The sequence below is a fragment of the Nanorana parkeri genome, unplaced genomic scaffold (genome assembly GCF_000935625.1).
Source record: "Nanorana parkeri isolate BGI_ZX_2015 unplaced genomic scaffold, ASM93562v1 scaffold1204, whole genome shotgun sequence".
In the NCBI taxonomy this organism is placed as follows: Eukaryota; Metazoa; Chordata; class Amphibia; order Anura; family Dicroglossidae; genus Nanorana; species Nanorana parkeri.
The window spans coordinates 294,351-312,212 of NW_017307472.1; the positions used below are offsets into that span (position 1 = coordinate 294,351).

Below are 17,862 nucleotides of genomic sequence, written 5' to 3' on the forward strand. Positions count from 1 at the left end.
CTGTCAAATACGGGATCGCAAATTGCGGTCCTGTATTTGCATGTAACGGCTTCATTCTTTCATTAATGAAAGGAAGAAGCTTTTACAAAAAGCTTAATTAGTTCATTAATGAATGCCTCAATACTGAGGCATTCATTAATGACTGGTAACTGCTTACAAAGCCTGATATAACTCGTCACGTACAGTGTATGTGGCCAGTGTCATATAGGCACGTACATTGCTTTTATGGACTTTTTTTTTTTCTTTTTCTCACTCTCTCGCATATTAACGATCATACTGTTAAATATTGTAGACTGCTCTGGATATCCGACAGTCTGTTTTTGGAGGTAAAAACATTCACGTGGCAACAGCTCATGAAAGAATGTGGCCAGTGTCATATAGGCACGTACATTGCTTTTATGGACTTTTTTTTTTTCTTTTTCTCACTCTCTCGCATATTAACGATCATACTGTTAAATATTGTAGACTGCTCTGGATATCCGACAGTCTGTTTTTGGAGGTAAAAACATTCACGTGGCAACAGCTCATGAAGATTTGGCCTACTCTTCTTATGTTCATCAGTATAGTTCGGGAAAATTTGACAATGCACTGTGAGTAACTGTTTTTGTTTGTTTTTTTTTATTGTAAAACCTCATTTTCAATTTTCAATTTTATATGAAGCTTGGAAGTTGCAACTATCAGTCTGTTAATAAATGGCTAAGTACTGTTGCATGCAGTAAATGATCCAGAATATTGATAATTTCTTCGCTGTCTGCTTTGTGAATTGGAGACTGTAAAGTGGTAATGAAAATTGCTGAGGACTTAAAATGTATAAAAACAGATCATTCCAGTTTATGCTTTGCGTTCTTGACTTATGACTTTGTGTTCCTTTTTAAGATTTCATGCTGAACGTGCCATAGATATCATCACACACATACTACCAGAAGACCATCTATTATTAGCTTCCTCCAAAAGAGTTAAAGGTATGGCCAGAACTTCTTTTTATGAATAGTGAATTCCTTTCATGGCTGCTTTTCCCAAATGTATTGATGATTTTGAGATGCAGTAGTAGAGTAGTTTTACCTTCAGCTTGTTAATTTGGTGTTGGCTTAGAACAAGTAGCCTGTTTTTTTTGCTTGTCCCATAAAGTACATTTTACCTTTTATTATAACCCCCTATGTCTTCTTGCCACATTATTTCCACTACAGTTCTATGGAGTTATCGTTCATCTCTTACATCAATGATCGTTATTTGATTTAACTACCCTACCTAGTTATCTGAGATACAGTGTGGCAAATAATTATTTGATCCTCTGCAGATTTTGTAAGTTTGCCCACTTACAGAGAAATTAAAGGTCTATCATTTTTTATCATAGGTGTATTTTTTTAAATGATGGAGACAGAATATCAACCAAAAATCCAGAAAAAAAAACACAATACAAATTCTACTCACTGAACTGCAGCTCAATTTATAACATAAGTATTTGATTCCTGAGCAAAACATGACTTAGTACTTGGTGGAGAAACCCTTGTTGGCAAGCGCATAGGTGAGACGTTTCTTGTAGTTGGTTACCAGGTTTGCACACATCTCAGGAGGGATTTTGGTCCACTCTTCTTTACAGATTTTCTCCAAATCCTTACGCTTTCTTGGCTGTCTCTTGGCAACTTGAAGTTTCAACTCCCTCCATAAATTTTCTTCAGGATTAATGTCTGGAGACTGGCTAGGCCACTCCATGACCTTAATGTTGTTCTTCTTGAGCCACTGCTTTGTTGCCTTGTTGGTATTTTTTGGGTCATTGTCATGTTGAAAGACCCATCTTCAGTTTTCTGGCTGAGGGATGATTATACAATACATGGCTCCATCAATTAGCCCCTCAATGCAACAAAGTCGGCCTGTACTTTTTTGGCAGAGAAACAGCCCCTAAGCATAATGTTTCCACCTCCGTGCTTAACTGTAGGGATGGTGTTCTTAGGGTCATAGTCAGCATTTTTCTTCCTCCAAGCATGGTGAGTCGAGTTAATGCCAAGGAGCTCAATTTTGGTCTCATCTGACTGCAGCACTTTCTCCCAATCCTTCTCCCAATCCTTCTCTGAATCATTTAGATGTTCATTGGCAAACTTCAGACAGGCCTGTACATGTGCCTTCATGAGAGGGACCTTGCGGGCGCTGCAGGATCTCAATCCATGGCAGTGTATTGTGTTACTAATGGTTTGTTTGGTGACTGGTCCCAACTACCTTGAGATGATTCACAAGCTCCTCACATGTAGTTCTTGGCTGATCCCTCCAGTTTTTTTTCATGATCATCCTTACCCCAGGAGGTGAAATCTTGCATGGAGCTCCATACCGAGGGTTATTGTGTTATTTTGTATTCCTTCCATTTGCAAATATTCGCTCCAACAGTTGTTTCCTTCTCACCAAGCTTCTTGCTGATAGTCTTGTAGCCCAACCCAGCTTTGTGCAGGTCTACAATCTTGTCCCTAATGTCCTTTGATAGCTCTTTGGTCTTGCCCATGGTGGTGAGGTTTGAATGGAAGAAAGATTCTATGGACAGGTGTCTTTATATACATAACAAGTTGTAGTTAGGAGCACCTTCTTAAATTGACACGACTAATCTGTACCACACAGCCAGTCTGTAGGAGCCATAATTATTGTTGGTTGGTAGGGGATGAAATACTTATTTTCCTCACTGTATACAGTCCTCCTTATCTTCATCACAGATAAGAACGCTGAGACTTTTTTGATAGGAAATATTTTAAAGCGAAAGGACGGTAGCACATTATTATTCATAAACCTTCAATGTGGCCAACCCTTGACAAATGTTTTACCTACATTTTAGAATATATTAAGCTTTTTTTTTTCTACTAGGTGTTAGACTAAACTGAGCACCAGCAGATACAATTGTGTTAATGTATGACTAGAAACTAGGTTAAGCGGAGCTGGCTTCATCTGCTTTGGGTACTTTAGCACTGGAATAGAGTAGCGAGAAGATTGTTCTGTTCATCCAGCATTTCCCAAAAAAAAAAAAAAACAAAGTGGGAGATATATAATTTGTTTCCACTTTAAATGATCATGGCCAGTGCATATCCATTTTATACATGGAGAAAGTTGATGCTTGCTGTGAGTGGCTAAAGAGACATTTATTTTTACACCCATAGCATTAATACTGGAGGAGATTGCTATAGATTGTCACAACAAAGAGACAGAACAGAAACTTCTTCAAGAAGCCCATGACCTTCATCTTTCATCCCTGCAACTTGCCAAAAAAGCCTTTGGTGAGTTCAACGTACAGACAGCAAAACACTACGGGAATCTTGGCAGGTTGTATCAGTCCATGAGAAAGTTTAAGGTAAGGCTACACTTGACATTCTGTTTGGTATATTGGAGAGAAACAGACGACAGATGTTGAAAAAGGAAAACCAGTGTCTCCTGTGAAAACAAAAATGTTAAGCAATTCCCTGGCTGCATGCAAACTACTATGCTGTATATATTAATTGAACGATTTCCTACATTGGTTAGTATGGCTGTTTTCTCTGGCTAGTTTCTCATGGCCTTATTATCTCTGTGCGCTGATGGTTTCTGAATTTGAAATTTATGTAGCATAATTTTTTGGAAAAAGCGTACTCTTGTCGTTTTTAGCATTAGAATTTCCTTTTAAAGAGGGACTGAACTCTGGAAGCTGTGCCTCAAAAAAGGCAGATGGAGGATTAAGGAGTCAAATGACTATTCACAAGTATTACCTGAGGTCTCCCTGCAGCTGATCTTTGCCTGTTACTGACATTGCCATGTCTCTACTCTGTCGCTTTATAGAGGTGGCTGTCTTGGTGGAAGCAGGGCTTTGTTTCCTTGCTTCAGACCCTACAGAAAGAAGTGAACAGTAAAGTAGTCTCTTCACTAAATGGAACACCATATCTTCTTAATCTAGTGGCTTGAGGCAGCAGTGCAGCTTTACAGCTATGCAACTGTAGGCAAAGGAGTGCTTTGACACCCTTGCATACCAGGAAGTGTACTGCTATTTTTCAGGAAGAATTCAACACAAAAGGGAAATCTTGGGTGCAGCTTAGGTACAAGTAACACCTTTTTAGATGTTCCCTGTAACATGGCCAATCCTCACCTTTCACCATGTCCAATTTTAAGCTCTGGCAGCCTTCTTGAATCAACTCCACTTTACCTGCCCCTGCAGCAGCAGAATGCTGCAGAAGTTATTTGCTTGCTTATAGCAGTGAGAAATAGATAATGGTTGAGAAATTATCAGGGTCAGGAAGGCTGGAACCGGTCTCCCAAATAAAAAAAATAAACAATTGGAGTACATAAAATATATAGACTAAAGCCTCCTTGCCACCATTAACTCTAAGTCCCAGTAAAGATAGTTGGCATATTGGATGTCATTACAATGGTATTTTCACAGGTCTACAACTGCATAGATTGTGAAATGAGTCCTGTGCTTACAATCCTGAGTTTATCTTGTCCTTTAAAGCTGGCCTTGCACCTATAGTTTATCTGCAGATAGATTTTCTATCAGATGGAAAAAGTGCAACAGATTACACTAAACTGTGTGGATGGAGTAATCTCCCACTGGGCCAAGCTTCAGTATCTTGCTAGTCGGCCCAGCTGGCTCTCAAAACACCTGAACAATCTGATTGGATGCAGGCATTGTTCAGATATTGTGGCAGCCAGTGGGGCCGGCTAGCAAAATACTGAAGCTTGGTCCAGCGGGAGATTCCCCCATCCACACAGTTTAGCATAGATGGAGGAATCTGTTGAACTTTTTCCCCATCTGAACATAGAAAGTCTGCAGATAATCCATAGGTGTATGGCCAGCTTAAGGAAACCTTTTATGGGTATGAAAGTTGTCATTGCTGACCTTCCTGGAAATGTTTCTTTCCTGTCTCATGTAGTGTCTTCAGTCACTATGCTATAACAGGTATGCAGGTTAGGAGTTTAACATTTCTGCTCTGCATACTTTTCCTGGCACAGTGCCTCAGAAGGTAAGCTAGCCATGCAACTATTTTTTTTAGAAGGTTTTCTTGAGTGTTGCAATGATTTACACAAATTGATTTTTTTTACTTGCCGTTTGAGATGTAAAGTTTTTAAACAGGTACATTTTGACTAATAAGTTTAGCACTCTGCTCTATGGAAAATTACATTTTATGTGATATCCTTCCAGTCAGACTTGCCAATTATGTAAATATCAAGACTGAATTATTAAATATGAAATGTAAATGTATGCATCTAGCTCTGCAAAATAAGATGTTGGGATAAGCTTCAAATGCCAAGTTTTATGTGAAGTTTAAAAAAGTCCAGATAATAAGAGCTATCTTGGTGTTATACTCACATCTGGGTGAGCAAGTCGAGGCTTCAGAAGGAAGATTTCGTGAAGGTGGTGCTGCGTGGTGGAGTGTCGGCATTTCCGATCGGACATCTGTGGTGTCAGTGTGCTGGCTGTGCTGAATAGTTGTGCGAGTATTATCAGTGCGGATAACTGGCAGGTGTAAATACATAACTTTACTATTCAGTAAGTAATGCTGTGAAATCAGCGACGAAGGTCCTGGGATGACACGATGTGAAGATCCTGAGCGAGATGAATGATGGATAATCTGCTTGATCAAATTTATTGATGGTGCATCTGTTGAAGGTAGTTTTGAAGATGTTGATGTTAATCTGGATCCAGTGTGAAAACTGTCAGCCAGGGTCCAGTGGTGTGCAGAACACGGCCTTAATTATTGGAATGGAGGATACTTTGTGGATGTGGGGGAAAGGTACCCCACAATTTCTCGTAATGGTGTGAGGAACCAGGGAGAAAGGAAGCCAGCAGTAAATGGCTGACGTCCTGGGGTGAGCGAGGGTGGAGGAATGTGATTGCACACTGCTGAGGCTAATGATTTGTTAGTTGGGCAAGTTGTGAGTACTGTAGGTGGTGACGCCGCTCTGCAGGAGAACTAGTAAGCAGAGGCGGGGGGGGGGAGAGGAGGTGACGGTGATAGCCGGTTTCTGATCAGTGTCAGTACTGAACGGACTGGTGTGCTGCTGGATGATTCACAGCACTGCCAGGGTTCTGAGGTCAGCGATTGAGGAGACTGGGGAATGACTCCAATATGTAGGGGATCTGTGTGAGAGCTGAAGATTACCTGGCCCCGCCATGCGGCTTGTGAGATTAGAGGGCAGGCACGAAGGTGGTGCGGCAGTATGGTAGCACAGAGGTTAACGTTGGCGGGACCGGAGCACAGACAGAGTGTCTGATTTGGTGAGGCACAACGGGTAGGCGGTTTGAAGACATCTTCTTCAAGCCAAAGGGAGAGTATTTTGCTTGCGCCAGGAGAGCTTTTTTAAATGGCTGTGGGTGAAGTTTTGTGTGGGAGGGGCTAGTCTGTTGTGATCGTGGAGGGAAAAAAAGGTGTTTGAAATTACTGACATCTGTAATTTGCTGTCAGCTTGTTAAGGGTAACGGAAGGGAGAACAATTCTCCATGTTTGTAAATCATGAACAGGGTATGTCAAATGTGGTCTTTTTGTTTTGAAATTTTTAAGTTTTTTTTTTTGTTTTTTTTTTTATTCAAGTGTGGGGATGTACTTAAGGAGTCATGAGGTTAGTGTTGAAAGAATAAAATGGGAAATAAAAAATTACAGGATGTGAAACCTACACATGGGGAAAAATAATTTAGTCTAGGTATCTGAGGTTAGAGACTAATGGCCAGGGCTATCTTTTGCGGGTTTTAATATAGACATGACAAAGTTAGTTAGATTTTATTTTCTGAACACACACATACAATCAGTTGTCATTTTTTGGGTGGTGATTTAAATTTTAAGTCTTAGGCAAGATGTTATTTATACTGAAGTTGTTTTTTGTTTGTATTTTTATATATGCTGACTGTGTGATTGTTTTTTTGTTTTTTTTCTGGCCATACAGGAAGCTGAAGAGATGCATATCAAGGCCATACAAATCAAGGAACAGCTTCTTGGTCAAGAAGACTATGAAGTGGCTTTGTCAGTAGGACACTTGGCCTCTCTGTATAATTATGACATGAACCAGTATGAAAATGCAGAGAAACTTTATCTTCGATCGATAGCTATTGGTATGTTATCCTAGTATGAGTTGCATGAGGTGTGTTCTCATGTTGATAGGTTGAGATGCTAATGGTGTGCAGGGCTAATCCCATGATGACCAGAAGTCATTAAAGCTGAGATGCCTTGGCCAATTTTAGATTTAGTCTGCACTGGTAACCTTTTCTATTCCTCTAATTTGCCTACTTAAATTATTTCTGTTGTTTTTAAGCCCATATAAGCATATTTCATGCACTGTTTAAATAAGTCCCCTTTTCATATTTGTGTTATTAGGACCCTAATATATATTAGGACCCATGCTAATTGGTTCCCAATTTTTAGTCTGAGAGAGTGAGGCAATGTGGTCTCGGAAGTAAGAGAATACATGTTTGGTTAACAGATGCAGTGCAGAAAACTGTTATAGCATGGGGAACTGTCCCTAAGAATATTATTCTGCAGTTTGTGATGGTGTTTCAGTTAATTGAGACTTGGACTAAAATTTTGGGGGTTTTCTTTTTTTCCTTTTTTTTTTTTTCTCTAACCACTGCAGCCATAATGTTTCACCCTATGAAAAAAAACGTTGTGTTTTAAACGGTATGTCCAGGCTTCATATTTGCGTCTCTTGCTGCTGCACAGCTGAAGGAAGCCAGCAGGTCTTGGATAGGCGAAAACCCCCTTCCTTGCAATATCGGCTTTAATCTGTCAAATAGACAGACTCCCCTCACATGTCCCATTTAATTGTCTCAACATCAGAGCATCTTTTACTTTCAGTATGACACTCTTACCTAGCGGTATACAGATACTAGTATTTGTGCCGATGCCAAGCAAATGCTCCTTATGCCTATCCTGATACCCGAACTTCCAGTATCAGGACCCGGGCGGCAAGTCATTACATGCTTCCTGATTGGCCGGGGGTTTCCCGGCTCTATGCTCCCTGATCACCAGGCGGCATGGAGCCGGCTTCCCGGCCGGGCGGCGTGTAATGAGCGGCGAGTCATTGTCCGGCTTCCTTAATGGGACTTCCTGTATTCCTGAAAACAAAATATCAGTACTTGATACAGAAATATTTATATCGATGCATCCCTACTCTTAACCCAGATTCATTGCTTATGCACATTGGGTTAGTGAGATATTTGTGTGTCATGAGCTTCTGTCAATTTTTCAAAAGTTTACAGCTGGTCTACTTCTATTGCTGATTTGGTTGAAGTTGTCTTTGAAACTCCCCTCTTATTTTTATATTTGCAGGAAAGAAGTTATTTGGAGAAGGTTACAGTGGACTGGAGTATGATTACAGGGGCTTAATTAAACTTTATAATTCTGTTGGCAATTTTGAGAAGGTATTTGAGTATCACAATATATTGGCAAACTGGAACAGATTACGGGATCGCCAGTTTTCAGTCACCGATGCCCTGGAGGATGTAAATACTTGCCCCCTGTCAACAGAAGAAGTTGTGCAATCATTTCTGATGTCACAGACCACGGAAGGACAAAGCTGTTAATTTCAATCCAGAAAAAAAATAAACTGGTCAGCTTTAAAATTTGTTTTCCTCAGAATTTTGGGAAAGTTCATACTGTGAAGTTTGTAAAAACCTACAGATGCAGCACTGGTTCGGTCCTTTTGAAGATGACCTGGATTGGATCCATGCACGTGCTGGATGGATAGTCTTTAATGGAATGCTCACTGCTTAATCCACTTTTTTTTACGTCAAACAGTGGGACAGAGAACTAGCATTGCCATTCTTTTTGCAGCTCCAAGAGGAAGATGCAAATAAAACTGTATAAGAGTTTATAAGAGATCTGTTTTCCCTGTTTCTTTTTGTCCAGGTGTTATATATGATCATAGACATATATATATATATATCTATATATACATATTACATCAGAAGACATCAGCGGCTGGCCAGTGGCCACAGCCACCAAATGGTTTCTATCTATACATCACACGCTTGGCTCCTTCCTGGAATGATGGGTGGTAATAGCCTTGTAGTGATTGCTGTTTACAGATGACTCCTCCGGGATATGAATTAATATTATACTAATAGTTCACTCCACCACTTATTTGATGTTCAATAGGAGCTTTGTTTTTGACAAATTTTCAGTACACTTAAGCCTTGTTAATGCCAGATTTTGAAGGAAAACTAGTATTCACTGCAGTCTGAGTCAAGTGTTGAACATCATTTTTTTTTATTTCCCTTGCATTTCAGTATCTTTCATTTTTGCTTCTTGTGCAGGTTGCGTAAAAAAAACTCTTTTTATGGGATCCATTTCAGTGGCTGTTTGTGTCACTGGAGGGGGTTACTGGCTTTGTTCATCAGGAATTATTACATTGCAGGCTATTGTGTGAAAGCCTAAAAAGTTCAGGAACTCCAATACATAAGGTCATGTAGAGCATAAACATGGAGCCACTTTCTCTGGGTCCGTGGTATAGCACTGCACTTTGGACCATCATGTTCAGCTCTTATTGGGCTACTTTTCAGATTTGAACCTGAAATGTAGCCTTAGTGTTCTAAAGCTCATAAGGGCTGCACTTTATTATGTATGTTCATGCATAGTTGTGTTTTCCACCCAAAATTTGCAGGTTTAAGCAATCTTGTGCACGAAGACAAATACTACAAATGTAAACGTTGTCTTCAAGTTATAATTTATTATTTTTAAGACACTTTTGCGCTGCAAAGTGACTGTTTAAAATTAAGGATATAGATCATGCAAATGGTCTAATAATAACCATTACAAAGAGTTGTGTAGCAAAATCTATACAGCTTTAAAAGCAAACCTCCAAGCACAGATACTTTTATGACTTTTGGTGTTGGAGAAAGTTACCTTTTTTTTAATGCTGTTTTATCTCGCATCCAGATCACTGCTGTGTACTGTACAAATTCATTTCATTCATGCTGGTGTACATCCAGCACTATACTTCTGCAGCTCTCATACAAAGAAGTAATGTCTGTAGCCCCACTTCCTTTGTCGCCATTCACAGACCACTCTCCCCTTGTTTGTTCACAGAATGCCTTGTAAACAACAACATCTGCGTGTTAGAGCTGCAGCTCTCATGACCACAGCACTTGCTGTACTTTCCGGTATGAATGATCAATTTTTACAGTACACAGCAGTGACCTTGACATAAGGAAGAAAAAAAAGATTAGAGGTCATTTTATGTTTTTCCACACCGCAATTAACAAAAACCCTTTTTATATTTGGAGTTCAGCTTTAACAATATGCATTGGGGAGCGCCTTGCTCATTTAACAGGCAGGTACAATATATGTTGTGCCATACTACATTGTTGCAGTTTTTATTTTTGTATTGTTTATTTGGATTAGTTATCCTAGCACAATCAGCTTTTTGTTTTTAATTCCTTCAAAAAGCACTTAAATAGGAACGAATTTGGGTGGAGAACAGATTTTAAGTTCCCACAATAAGCCCCCTCCCCTTATTGCTTGGGAAATGAAACACTACTCCCACTGGAAATTGAGCTCTTATTAATTTTATGAAAGTGTCACTATAGTTTATAATAAACCTGGAGGAAAGCTTAAAGCATGGCTGGCTATAGGCAAACTGATTTTCATTCAGCAGTATAAATGCTTTAAACTGAAAATGATTACTATGTGAGAACTGAGCACTCTTTCCATGCAATTGTTCAGATCATGTGCTAGTGATGTTGACAGATGCCTTGGGCACTCCAGTACCATCTAGTCTGTAAGCAGACGCTTACATTGTTGACCTCTTGTGCCAGCCATAGTCTTCTGAGACTTTCCATCTCGCTGGCTGCTCCAGATTTGCCAGTCATTTTGTGATTTTGTTTTCTACATGAAGCAAACCAAATGGGTGGTGCAGGTTTGTTGAACCTTTGCCTGGTTGGGTGAACACTTTTTAACTGTCCTTGGCCAGCCTGTGCCTGTTTGGCTTCCATTCAGTGTTTACTATGAACCTTTTGTGGAATCTCCTAAACGTTCCCTAATATTTGGTGCAAGTAGTAAACCTATTTGAAATTTACCACAGGCACAAAAAAAGCTGTGGCATGATAAATATAAAATTACATCCTACTTTTACCTCCTGGGGGCCCATTCATCCTTTTTGCTTTCTCTTGGGCACATTAATACAGGTTACCATTTATGTTGCATCTCGTGTTAAAGAACTCCAAGAAAACTTATTAACCCTTGTAGTGGGGGTAAGTGCTCGTTTTTGTCTAGGTTCAAAAATAAGTTATACTCGTTCAAAGCGCTGATCTGGCCAGCTGTCACAGCGCTCCCTCCAGCCTGTCTCCTCCTGGAATCTTCCTTTAGCGTCCTAACTTCTATGCACAGTGTATAGATGTGGTGATTTACAGGACCTTGGACCACTGCAGAGGAGGGGGAGAGACGCTGGAAGGTCCACTCTAAAAACAAGCCGGTTTGGGTCAGTATAACTTTGATTTTTTAACCTAGAAAAAAAAAAAAGGAGCAGTTAACCCTTGTAGTGCGGGGGGTAGCTGCACTGCAAGGGTTAATAACACAAAATTCTGGGGTATTTCCTTAAGGCGTCCGATTCATTATGAATGTTCTGCCAATGCTTCTCACTGGATCAATAAACACACAACACAATGCATGGAATGTGTGCTGTACAGGGAGATGGCTTGCCATTCACAATGAATAGCACCACACATAGAGCGATTACTGCAATGCACGAGTGTGAATAGGGCCTTTTATACTGTTGTGCTAATATCTTGGGGTATCATCAGCATCATTTCCATACAGTTGCATGCCAAGTGATCTATAGAACTGATCTATATGCTCCAGCCAGCACAGACAATGCAAAAAGCAATATATTTTCTTGTTCAAATGTTTTATTTTAAATAAAACATATTTGCTATATTAGAAGTGAGTTGTACAATAGTGAAGCTGTGTTTTGCAGTGAGGTTAGTTGGCCTTTGCTTTCAGCACACCTAAATATTTATTTTTGTTTTGTTTTTTTCCCCCTGTTGCATTTTTTTTTTTTTTGCCATATCTAATTCCTTAAAAAGAAATGTGACTTTCAGATAAACCATGGGCAGTATTGAACGATAACCATTATTAATAAAAGCTTTTCGGATACACAGTGGTGGAAATTAAACCGAAAACAAGTGTCATGCTCTGCCATATAACCATATTCTGGCAAAATGATTTGTCATGGTTGAATAGGATACTTTGCTCTCTGTGTAATAGTAAAATGAATTGGCTGGAGATTTGATCTTTTCAAAAACTAACTTCAGATTTTATGTAAGAAAATGTCGTTTCATTTTGATTGGTACCAATGTTCAGCTCTTGTGTGGAGAAATGGTTGTGTATCAGTATCTATTTTCTTGCAATTGGGGTAGATGCTTTGTGCCCCTATGACATCTAATGGGACCTCAATATTAAAAGTGCCTGAATGAGCTGCTGTTGCCCATTTTAACCAGATTCTTTGTAATGAGAAAAAGAAAACAAAAGAACCAAAATGGCCTTTGTGGGCAGCAAAACACTTTCCATCACTGGGCTCAATACATTTAGTATTGTTTTCATATCTCGGGCTAAATGATCTGAAAGTTTTGGTGTTAAGTGATTGCACAAGATGGGAAACATTGCATGAGAAACGCTTCACAGGTAGAAGCAAAATGACCTGTACATACAATTACAGAATGTCCAGGTCTGCCAGATCTGTAATGTAGGCTGCTTAATCTGGTACTGAGACGCTAGCACTCAAAATTGTGGGACTATATGCTGCATGCCTGCCAGTAAGATCTAATAACAAAACAAACCCTGATCTAAGTGAATATGTTGGCTAGCTTTTTTTTTTTTTTGGTAAGCTTTTATCCATTTTTCTATTTACAATCTAGTAATAGAACAAAAAATGTTTACAATTTTATAGCAGGTATACCTTTTTTTAAAGTAAAGCTGGCACAAGCCTCACCGATTCATTTGGAGCATACGATGAGAGAATGATCCACGGATATAAACAAATGATGTCTTGTCTTATAAAAACCTGCCCCTGGCTTCAGCCTCATACAAATTGAGCCTATTGATCCTTCTATCTGATGGGCAGCCTGCTGAACAATAAGCAGAATTGGGAGGTCAGGGTGTAGATGATATAGAGTCTCTAGGGTGGAGAAGACCTATAATTTCAGCTGTCTTTCACTAACTTTCACAAATTATACTATTTACATTAAAGTGACACTAAACTTGGGAGTTAAATCATTCAAGTACCTTAACTATGACCAAATCTGTATCTTATTTGTGTATCACTCAGCTGTAGCTCCTCAAATCATCTCTGAATTCATACTGACACTGTCCTTCCTTCTGGAGGGTGGCTACTACATAGAAGGTCACTAACTGCTCCATTTCAATGGCCCTGGTTTGTGACCGGCTTACTTTTAAGGGCCAGTAGACCTAAAATGTCATACTTGTTTATATGGAAAGATGCTAGGTACATTCACAAGTGTGTATGTAAAAAGTGTAAGTGTTAATCACAACCAGTTATATTTTACCTATACTTTTTCACCTTTTTGGAGGAAGTTATTCTCCTGCAGACATTTTGTTGGTATCACCATTGCAGAACTCTTTCTAAAGGAACCTGGCTGCAAAGTGGTTGTACTCTGCTATAAGGAAACTACAACTAGGATGTGCAACATCTTGCATTCTGTCCTGGTATGGGAAATGTCATGTACATATTTGTGGATGCCACTAGTTCCACTTAGCGTTTCTGTGCTGACCCTCCTAAGTAAAGCATTGTGTTTTTGTGAGCAGTGTTGTCGCAGGTAAACGTTGTTGTGGTTTTCGATGCGTGTTTTGCTGCTTAAATCATGTAAGATTGCTATGTGATGGTATTGTGCCTTCACTTTTTCTTTGTTATAACCAGTAAGTGCCTCTGCTGCCCTCAAAGCTTATGATTCTAGCAGGCAGAGTACTACAAAACTGGGAAATGAGAATAAGTGCGTAATGTTTTTGTTTAAAGAAGTAACAAACCTTAAGGTTTGCGATTTTGTAAATGAGTGTAAATACTTAAATCATTTATAGAACCTCAATTTAATTTCCAAAATGTACCATATGCCTGACTTGGTTTAAAAATGTTAACTTTTTTTTTGTACATGTCACATTTGCTCCATATCAGACTCTTTAAGACTGTCAAGGGGGGTTTACAAAATGTATAAATGTACTCGCCTGCATCTCTACAGGCAAACCTATTACTGCCATTGTAACAGAACGGCAGTTTATGGTGTCGCACTGTGACAGACTTTGGTCCACCAAGCAGCATGAGCCATAATGTTGGACTCTCTCTGTGGCTCAGGGTTGGTGTCTTGTTGCCGCACAATTGTTTGAAGGGGGAGAAAGGTGTTTTACTATGGAAACCCTGTTATAAAGAATTATTAATTCAAAGCTATATTTAACATATTTCACACGGTCTTTGTTTTAATTGCTATTGACTCCAGCAAATAGGTTTGTTCTGCTTGTGGTGGTGTGGGAACAAGTTTGAACTTCTAATAGGCCTTTACTGTTGTACAGGATCCTGTCATTGGGAGTCTTCACCCACAGCACAACCACAATAGGCAGGTAGCAGTGTAAATAAAGACTGCAAAACATTCCAAATATTTGTATGGATATTCCACAGAGATAACACAGCATTTTTATGTTCTCTGGTGGAATTTCCACAGCAAAAGAATGGGACTGGAGTTGAGTTAATGAATATAGCTGCTGAGCTTAAAAGCTGAACTTGGCCTTTAGTCATCGTACAAATCTGAGGAGATCTGTTTTTCTAAAACTGGCCATACGCTTAGATTTCTGGAGGAATCGGTTAGCTTTCTTTCGTTCAGCTAGCTGACTGGAAAATAAATCTAACCGATTCTGACCATGCCCAAACAGCTGCAGTCTCTGTTTGAAAACTGTCCACCTAGATCCTTTAGGCCCCTTTTTTACATGGGTGGTCCGATCGGGTCCACCTGTTTTTTTCAGTAGATTACAAGATGGCGGAAAAAAACTAGACAGACAAGGGTGTCCCTGCAGTGACATCCAATCGTACCGCTCCGATCAGGAGGGGATCAGTGCATTATCAGCCCCTGTGAAAGGGACCTTTAGTCGATTTGAATAATCAACATATGTCAAGTTGGGTGGTACTGGCTGGGCCACCCACAGCTTGAAATGTGGCCGATCCATCAGGACTCGGATGAAATTTAAGCAGAGTATGAACAGCTTTACCTCTCTGCAGGGCATTCGTAAAGACTTTACAAGAGGTTGGACCCTTCCCCACTGCACCCAACCATGCGTACATCCACATTCTGTATTAAATGCAGTCATTGGTCACAAACTGTTATGCTACAATAGCTAACACTAATTCATATATTTATTAGACAACTAATTTTGGCTTTCTACATAATGTATACTAGTTCCTAGTTGGAGATCCATTTTGGGACCGTTTAATTGCACAGTCAGACAGATTTTTCTAGTGTCATTGTGAATGTCTGTCTATAGATGAACAGATATCTGAGAATGGACAGTGAGATGTCAACCTGTATGCAAATGGATTCTTAGTGATGATATAACTGCAGTGGTTTTATAGAGGTTTTCCATCTTGTTGGAGGTGTTCATTATATTCCTCCAAAAATGCTCCCATCATATAGAGTGATGCGTGAGTTGTTGGCATTGCTTGTGTGCATTGGACTGTTTATGGCCATTCTTCGTTTGCCTAGCTTTATTGTCTAGATCAAATTGTTTGGAAGATAAAAAGCTTTGTAACTAAAGCCACCTATAATTCAATTTGACTATTAGAATTAGTAACAAGTCTGGCAGATGACACCCTTATAAACTTTATGAACTCATTTACAATTTTACTACTTGTTAGCAAAAGTCCTTGTTTCTTATGTACAACCTTTTAATTATTGCCAAAATGGCCTTGAAACATTCATAAGTGTTGTGCTCTTTATCTGCTTTGCAATGTACGTGTTTACAGTTTATTTTCTTAAATGTACTTTTGTTGCTGAGCTAACATCATTGAAGTACCTAAATCTATTAACCGAAATGTCTCTTATTTGTGTATCACTCAGCTGTAGATCCTCAAATCATCTCTGAATTGGTGCCGACACTGTCCTTCCTTCTGGAGGGGGCTACTTTTGTTCCCCATGGTCCCTGTGTGTGTAGTAAAGCAGTCACCGCTCCAATCTCGCTCCCCTATTGGACTACAATCTCGCGTTTAGATTATTAATTCGTACTGAGATTGTAGTCCATCATGGGAGTGAGCTTGGAGTGGTGGCTACTTTACAACACACACAGGGACCATGGGGAACAAAAGTAGCCACCCTCCAGAAAGGACAGTGCCAGCACCAATTCAGAGATGATTTGAGGATCTACAGCTGAGTGATACACAAATAAGATACAGTGTTGTTGATGGGTAAGGTTAATGAATAAGATTTAACGTCTGAGTTTAGTGTCACTTTGGGCCCCATTCACACTGAGCGACATGAAAATCGCGCGATATTGCGCGACGTGTCGCAACTTTTTCCTATTGGGCTGTATGCAATCAGGAGCAATATCGCTCGAAAAAAGGGTCATGTAGGAGCGACAAGCTACCAGCGACGAGCTACAAGCGATATTGAGCGACGAGATGTGAACAGCTCCATTGAAATGGATTGGAGAAGCTACATAGAGCGATATCACTGCAAAAATCGCTGTGTGAATGGGGCCTAAATGCCAGGTTTCCTTTTTGATTTTAATAGCTTGTTAAATCTGGCAACACAGCCTTATGACATAGGATGCGTTTAGCAGATTTCATCAGGCAGCAATCAGTCATATATCAAAGTTATAAAAAATATTTGAAAGAAAAAAAGAGCTGTGTTTTTTGCCTTCATTTGTAATGGTCCCACTCTGAGATGTTGCAGGTTGCTAATCCTTAGCCTTTTTACAACAAGGAGTATCATTAGATATCCTCTTCTAAAGAAGTCAACAATTCAACAAGACTTCATGAAAGGTTTCAACATGCATCACAATTAACAGAAACCTGTTGTGGAATATGGCTGTTGCCTTTGCTGATCTCTGAAAATGCTAGTTGGCTGTCATGCTGATCTGACAGCTCCAATGCTTTCAGAGCCTCTGAACCTGAACAGATATTCAAATCCGGGATTCTGCCCTTCTAATCTGCATGGTTGTGCCAGATCAGTGAAAATATTGAAACCAGAGACGACCAGGAAACTTGTTCTTAGGAGAGCAGTGGCAGCTCCTGTTCATCAGTCAGTACAGATTTACTTTTTTCTGGACATCTCCACCCAATCATACAGGTGGTGGAACAACAGTAATGTTTTATCTGCACTCTTCTTCTGTCTGCTTTTGTGTTGCCTGAATTTCATAATGGGGGGGGGTTAGGATCTATGTCCTTTCAGAACACAGGTCCTAGAAGTTGCATAGGCAATTGTAATGCACAATACCCACCGTTCCAGTTCCATGGATTCCCTCTTGTTGTGCAGACTTGCCTCTTTGGTCTGTGAAAAGTGCATACATCATGGGTAGCATTACATGTTAATGTTATGCAGTTTTAATATTTTGGCTAAAGACTACCTAAAGAAATGAGCTAAATATTATGAATATGTACACATTTTTTTACTGCTGCGTGTGTTGACCATGCAGTATGTTAACCAAGACTGCTACCTAAATTGCCCTCTTCATTTTGTTGTGGTGAATGGGAACCATACAATAAATGTGTCTGTACCTATACAGTATCTAATGTAGTGCACATTCTTGACTGTGCATATTATGTGGCCCCTAGTAAAATCCCAAATATCTCACTGCCGTCAGTGCATCATGTACGCTTCCAAAATACAGAACTCTTAGGCACACCAATGTAAAATGCCATTTAGCTTTCTTTGTATTTACC

General features: G+C 39.7%; 1 protein-coding gene across 1 annotated transcript in view; it reads left to right on the plus strand.

Moving 5' to 3' along the window:
* The window catches only part of APPBP2 (amyloid beta precursor protein binding protein 2), a 35,199-nt gene extending 26,676 nt beyond the window's left edge, over positions 1-8,523 (plus strand). Inside the window, exons 9-13 of the mRNA XM_018568543.1 lie at positions 466-590; positions 877-962; positions 3,135-3,325; positions 6,883-7,048; positions 8,262-8,523. Of these exons, the coding sequence (XP_018424045.1) occupies positions 466-590; positions 877-962; positions 3,135-3,325; positions 6,883-7,048; positions 8,262-8,515 (822 nt within the window). The 3' untranslated portion in view covers positions 8,516-8,523. The remainder of the gene's footprint in view (positions 1-465; positions 591-876; positions 963-3,134; positions 3,326-6,882; positions 7,049-8,261) is intronic.
* Positions 8,524-17,862: the final 9,339 nt, after the last annotated feature.